At 23.0% G+C, this 7,242-nt stretch overlaps 1 protein-coding gene across 1 annotated transcript; it reads right to left on the bottom strand.

Annotated features, from left to right (window-relative positions):
• Nucleotides 1-3,233: 3,233 nt before the first annotated feature.
• Phum_PHUM258020 (core 1 UDP-galactose:N-acetylgalactosamine-alpha-r beta 1,3- galactosyltransferase, putative) lies at nt 3,234-5,313 on the bottom strand (the record flags this gene model as incomplete). Its single annotated transcript, XM_002426476.1, has 6 exons — nt 3,234-3,497; nt 3,567-3,755; nt 3,827-4,016; nt 4,269-4,407; nt 4,855-5,099; nt 5,186-5,313. The coding sequence occupies 6 exons, from the start codon at nt 5,311-5,313 to the stop codon at nt 3,234-3,236; spliced, it is 1,155 nt and encodes a 384-aa protein (XP_002426521.1).
• Between the last annotated feature and the right edge of the window lie 1,929 nt (nt 5,314-7,242).

The raw sequence follows: 7,242 nt of genomic DNA, 5'->3' as shown, positions 1-7,242 counted from the left end.
TTTTTTTTTTGTAATGGATTCGATACCGATAATACTTTAGGGTATAATTTCTATTAAATTTGTGTCATCAACATTCTTTTAACTTATAATTATTATTATTATTGTTATTTTCATTTTTTTAATGAAAAAATTTACAGGAAATTTTCATCTTTTTAAATTTTTATGAAAGTTTTCAGTTAAAAAAAATTAAAATTATGTAACAACAACAACAACAACCGTTCCAATTTTTAAGCAAACACACACAGACCACAAAAAAATAATAATAATAATAAATAAATGTTTTTTGGAATTTTATTAATGCCTCAGGGGGGGGGGGTGATTATTTATCATTATGGGTACGTGGGTAAATTTGAAGGTATGCCAACATTACGGTTACGAAATACAAATTGGAAATTTTGATCGTACAAAAAAGATAGAAAAAATGTATTAAAAAGTTTATAACTGACACGGTTTACTTATTTATTTGTATTGATTTCCGGTTAAGAATGAATTCCTTTTTTTTGGCGGGAAATATTTTGTTTAGGAATCAGTCACGTGATTACAATGTGGAAAATTTTTTTAAATAAATAAATTGTGGTCAATTTTTAGTATCGAAACATTGGAAAACTTATTATTATTATTATTATAACCGTAATAAAAAACAAAGGTCAAATGAAACTTTTTATACCTAGTTTTTTACCTTGTACCTCTTTTTATTTTAATAATTAAAATTTATTTAAATTCCCTCCCTCCTCCTTCTCTTCCCTCTTGTGAATATGAAATTTTTGTTTTTAATTTAAGTATATAATTTTTTTTTTATAAAAAATCTTTTTTTAATACAATTAAAATAATTAATTTTTTTGAAAAAGGTCAATTGGTTGTGTGACCTTCGAAAAAAAGTACTCGAATCATTTCAATTGAATAAAAAAAAAAAAAAAATCAATTTTTTTTTTTTTTTGTTAATGGAAACTAATCTGACACAATAAAATTGATTGTGAGTGAGATTGATTAAATGATTTCTTTTTTTTTTTTTTTATAGATAAAACAATTAAAATATTTAAAAATTTTTTTTTTTTTAATAAAAGATAATATCGTACTTTATTAACTGCCAAAGAAAAGGAAAACAAAACCGCGCACGCACACACACATCAACGTATGTTATGATTAAAATATGATGGCGTCCATTTTTGTCAATAACATACACACGACGTGTTACATTTAAAAAAAAAAAAAAAAACGTTCGATTTGTCTTTAAAAAAAAAAAAAAAAAAAATCGTTATTGTTTATAAAAAAAGAAAAAATTTTCCGATACATACATTTTCCATAAATACATATGTTTGTTGTTTGTCGTAAATACCAAACGTTGTTATAACAAAAAAAAAAAAAAAAAAATATTTTAAATACACTTACAGATAAATTATTATTATTAATAACAAAAAAAATTATTTATGAGAATAGACACGAGAAATAAATAAATAAATAAATAATAATGATTTTGGTGCGAATTACACAAATACTTGTATAAAACTAAAACGCGAATTAAAATTGATTGAAAAAGTACTTGAGAAACCACGCGGTGATTATACTATCTGCAAAATGATGTAAATAATAATAAACAGTGGCGGTCCTTAAAACTCAGCCACCTGTTTTATCAGCAACAGGTATAATATGCATGCCACCAGGTGAGGGAAAAACGTAATAATAATAATAATAATAATAATAATAATACTAAGGATCGTGTGTAAAAGGTAACTGATAATATTATTATTTTTTTGTTGAGAGAGGCACAGGACCTACCTTAAACAAAGAATTTTTCATTTTTCATTTTTTTTTTTCTTTCGACCTTGAAATTTGTTTTTTAATTGACCTTTAAAACCAAACCTGAATTTTTAATAAAAAAAAAAAAAAAAATTTATATACATTATAAAAAAAATTTGTTTTTTTTTTTTTTTTTTTTTTTTTCCTGGCCTTTTTTTTTGTTGGTTGGTTAAATTTACCAATAAAAAAAAAAAACCCCCCCCCCCTTCCCCCCCCCCCGAAAAAAAGGAAAAAAACTTTTACAATGATAATAAAATTAATATAATAATTAATAATTGTTTATATATATATAAAATTATTATTATTACGATTCGATTCAATTTGTTTACATGTTATAAACTCAAAAAGGTTAATTTAATTATACAATAATAATAATAGGTAAGAAAAACATTCACTGAGCCGATAAATTTAAAACACAATTAAATATTTAATTTAAAACAAACCAAAAGATGAACGCGAACATAACTTGAACACAAATATATTTATATGTATTCAGAATTTGTCCAGAATTTTTACATGTGTAATCACTTGTTTACCTTCTTTATAAAAAAAAAAAAATTGTTTGTTTGTAAACAAAACAATAGAATAAATAAATTTTTATTAAAAATTTTTCTTTCTATTATTATTATTATTATTATTATTATTTAAAAAAAGTTATGTAAACATATACAGACGGGGGATATTAATAAAAATTGTTGTTGTTAATAATAATTCGGCCCTATTAAATTTATTTTTTATTTTTTAAAAAGGAAATAATCGATGAAAAAAAATTGATTGATTGATAATAATAATAATAATAATCTTAACGATTATAATTGTAAAAATTTTTTAATTGATAAATTAATAATTTCAGTGACTTAATAATAATTATTTAAGATAATTTTTTTTTGACCGAATTAATTTAATAAATTAATAATATTTTTCCCGCCTTTTTTTTTTTTTAAATAATTTTTTATTTTATAAAATTGAGCAAAAATGTTTTTTAATTAAAAAAAAAAATATATCCTTTGTAAAAATTATTAATTTAGTTTGTTTGTTTTAAATATATATTTAAATTATAAGAAGAAATCGTCTGATATGATAAAAAATAATATATAAATAATAATAATAATAATTTTTATTATTTCAATATATATATATATATATGTATATTTTAAAGCGGTAAAAATTTTTGTTTCATTTTTTTTTTTTTTTTAAATGAAAATATCCTTACAAAAAAAATTTACGTAGTTTTTATTTTACAATAAAATACTTTTACTGTAATTATTATATATATATATATATATATATATATATATATATATATATATATTCTGATTGTGTATTCACTTATGGCACCACTTTTATATTATCATTATGTTTTTTTTTTTTTTTTTTTTTTGACTAGAATTAATAAAAAAAAGCAAAGAGTGATTTTAAATTTCAAATTTTTTTTATCAGACTAAATTCGATTCAATATCACTCGGTGGACTAGTCCTTTTAGAAAATTCTGTTGATCTATCATTTGTTCCTGTCGATGTAAGTTTATTATACGATGAAGTTTGAGAAGGGTAAAACGACTCTTTTGAAGGTGAAGGTGAAATAATATTTTGACTTATTCCGTAAGGTCTTATGTGATAAATAAGGTATTCCAAAAGGTACATTTCATTCGGACTTATGTAATGAAACGATACCGATGTGTCGGAACAACATTCGAAACCCTAAAATAAATAAAAGAAGAAGAATTAACATTTTGACAGAAGAAGAAGACAAAAAAAGAAAACTCTTACTTCTTTCATGGGATAATAAGTGTATTGCCAAAACCAATTTGTTTTGGGTAATGCTTTGGGTACTAAATAATAAACCGGTGGTAAAGGCAAAAACCTGTGTCGACCATAGGAATCTCTTGTGTCTATCGCAGAAACTCCAACGGCTTCCAAACATTTACCTATTTCGACATCTTCGGCACCTTCCCCATCCTAAAATAATTCACTCGATAAAACAATATTTAACAACGTAAACAAACAAACAATAATGATTAAGTACTTACTTGCCGACATTTTGAACTTGGTAAAGCTTCTTCCACGAAAGCTTTGACGGCTTCTTTACTGAGTACATAACCGGCTCCGCCGCTCATGTACCCATTTTTCGTATACGGTTTGAAACGACATCCCATATATAATTTTTCAGATGAATTGTGCTGGGAAAGGACGAGCCTTAAATTTTCGACTATAACATACCTGGAGCAAAAATTAAAAGTGAAAAATTTTCATTAATGACAACAAAACACACATTTCTCGATTCAATTCAATTACACTGCAAAATGTCACCAAAAAAATTTCATGCAAATAATTTTCCACCCCCCTTCCTCTCGAAATTAAATATATATATATATATATGTATAGTGTATTCTCAGATAAATTCATGAATTTTAAGAGTAAAACCCTCCACCCTTATTTTAAGGAAATGAAATTTAAAAGACGACGACTTACGTATCATCATCAGCCTTTAGCACCCAGTCCACCCGATCCATGTAGTGCTGATAAACATACTTGAAAGCTTCCTTCGTTTTTGCCCAAAGGGCATTTCGACCTTCTTTCACCTTAAGCCTAACCGCAGGAAGCCTATAATCTAGTAATTAGTAGTACCCAATTAGTGCATATGCCAAAAAAAAAAAAAAAAAACTAAAAAATTGCAACCACCACACATTAAAAACTAAAAAAATTTGACATGCAAGGGTGAATATTTTATTTAAGACTCTACAAACACATCAATTATTATTATCATTATCATTATTTGTAATAAATTAAATTATATATATTGTTATCATCAAGGGAATAATGATATGTTTCATTTCTTTCTTTTTTTTTTCCATTTCAAAAAAATTAGAGACAAAAGTTTTTTATTTGTTTTTAAATAATTGAAGTTGCAATGGCGTTTAAATATGGGGGAGATATCATGTTTTGGTTAATGAAACGTTTTCCATCGCAAGCTTCCGAACCATTGCAAAAAGCTACTTTTTTTTTTTTTTTTTAAATTGAGATAAAACAACCGAAACAACCAAAACAACCAACCAACCTGCTTCAGTGCTCATAAAAATTAAATAATTACATCTTCTACCCCATGTATTTTTAACGTGTTTAGCTTTTTTCTCATGGGAAGCCGGTTGTGTCATAATCCAACAAAGAAGTTTAACTTTTTCCGATAATTGTTTTGCCAAATAATTTTCTGTTTCGTGACCGACGTGATTGGCGACAACATCATTCGACGAACCATCATCTCTCGAAAGTGGAATTTGTTGCAAATAAGATTTAAAATTTTCTCTAGAGGGAGGGGAAAAAAAAAAAAAACTATTATTTAAAAAGAGCGAGAAAGAGAGAGAGAGAGAGAGATAGAAAGGAAAACTTACACTGGTAAAGTCCATGTAATATAATTATTGGAAGTATAAAAAAGTATATAAGCAAAACTGAATCCAAAAATAACCCCCGTAAGTAATGTAAAGACGCTGGAGCGCTTTATGCTCACTTTAGCCCGCATCAACACTGAAAACAAAAACAAAACAAAAAAACTTTTTTTTTTTTTTTTTTGTTTATCGTGCTTTCTTTAACAAATAAATATTATTATTATTATTGTTTATAACGTGCATTGCTTTAAACAATAAGAACGTACTCGTGTTAAAATTTTTCCTAACAAAAGCTTTTTTTTTTAAATAAAATATGAAAAAATTTATTTCCATTGTTTTAAAAAAAAAAAAATGTATGGATAATAAACATTTAATACAGTATTAATGCAAAAATCCATAAAATGCAATAAATATAATAAAGTAAACAAAAAAAAAAAAATCAAATATTAACAAAGCCTAACTGACAAAAGACAATTTTTTTTTTTTTTAATATCTTAAATACAAATTAATAATAATAATAATAATAAAAACAGTAAAATTTATGATTTTATTTAAAGCAGATGCTACAAAAAAAAAAAAAAAAAAAATTCCAAAATGTCATTTTTTTTTTTTTTTTTTATGAACAAAACCATATTGGTAATTAAACATATTTTCTACCTAAAAAAAAAAAAAATTTTTTATCTTAAAATCTAAGATACAAAAAATAATAATAATAATAATAATAATAATAATAATACAAACGACAAACTTATACACACACACACACACAAACTCATTTGAAAATTTTCAAAGTTAAAATAATTATTATTATTATCGTTATGATTGTTAGTAAATATTTACTAATATAATAATGAGGAGGTAATTTTTTTTAAACTTTCATTAGTTACTTACACAATAATAATAATAATTATTATTACTTTATTTATTTTATTTATTATTTAATGAAAAGAAAAAATTAAAATTAAATGGGAAAAAAATTTTCCAGTTGATTTTCCCAAACAAAAAAAAAAAAAAAAATGATAAACTTACTTAAATATAAATATCATATCATAACATTTAATTAAATAAATAATAATTAATAATAATAATAATAATAATAATTAAACGAATAAAACACAAACACAAAAAATAATTAATTTTTTTTTAAAAACAACTACAAACAACAACAACAACAACAATAATTTGTTACAGCTGCATGTGGAATGAAAGATCCATTGGGAGATGATGGTGGAAGATGAATTTTTTTTTTTTAAAGAACATAATAATACAATTGAAAACAAATGAGAATAAAAAGGACTTACAACAAATTTCTCTTTCTAACAATATTAAAAATAATTAAAATGTATTTAATCTCATTTTATATTTTACTAAGTTTTTTTGTTTTTATCAGAAAAAAGATATTCTTAATGTTTTAAAAAGGAAATAAAAAGAGATTAAATATATATACATATTTTCTTTTTATTAATAATGCCTTCTTTAAAAGAAAAAATAAATAAATTTATTAATATGATATGCATATCATATAATTTTTTAATAATTAAAAATCATTTAATAAATTCTTTTTATATCAATAATTGTATCGATATTTAAAGAAAGAAAGAAAGAAAGAAAAAAAATTTGATAAGTAATTTTTAATGACCTCCTAAGGCTGTGAAGACGAATTAAAGCTAATGAAAGAATAAATAATAATTATCGCATAGTAAATAATTCAACATTGAATAATAATATTATTAATTTAATGTTGTTATGAGAGAATTAAGAGAAAAATTTAAAAAAAAAAAACTTACTTTCATTATCTGACATTATTTTTTTTTTGTTGAAAAAATGTTATGTCGAATATAATTATTATTGTAATAAAACTAATTGTAAAATATTAAAACGATTGAGGATTTGTTTTATCATTATGTTCCGAAAATTAAATAGAGCAAACATGTCATTTTTTTTTTTAAATGAGACTAATCCAATAAAATCAACACAATAGAAATTAATTAACACCTAAATGATCTCATTATTGACAATTATTTCTAATTTAAATAATAAAAAGTGTTAGTGTCTGTCTAAAC

This window comes from Pediculus humanus, genomic scaffold, assembly GCF_000006295.1.
Source record: "Pediculus humanus corporis 1103172107631 genomic scaffold, whole genome shotgun sequence".
Classification (NCBI taxonomy): domain Eukaryota; kingdom Metazoa; phylum Arthropoda; class Insecta; order Psocodea; family Pediculidae; genus Pediculus; species Pediculus humanus.
The sequence above is the reverse complement of the archived record's forward strand: the minus strand, read 5'-3'. Positions and strand labels throughout refer to the sequence as shown.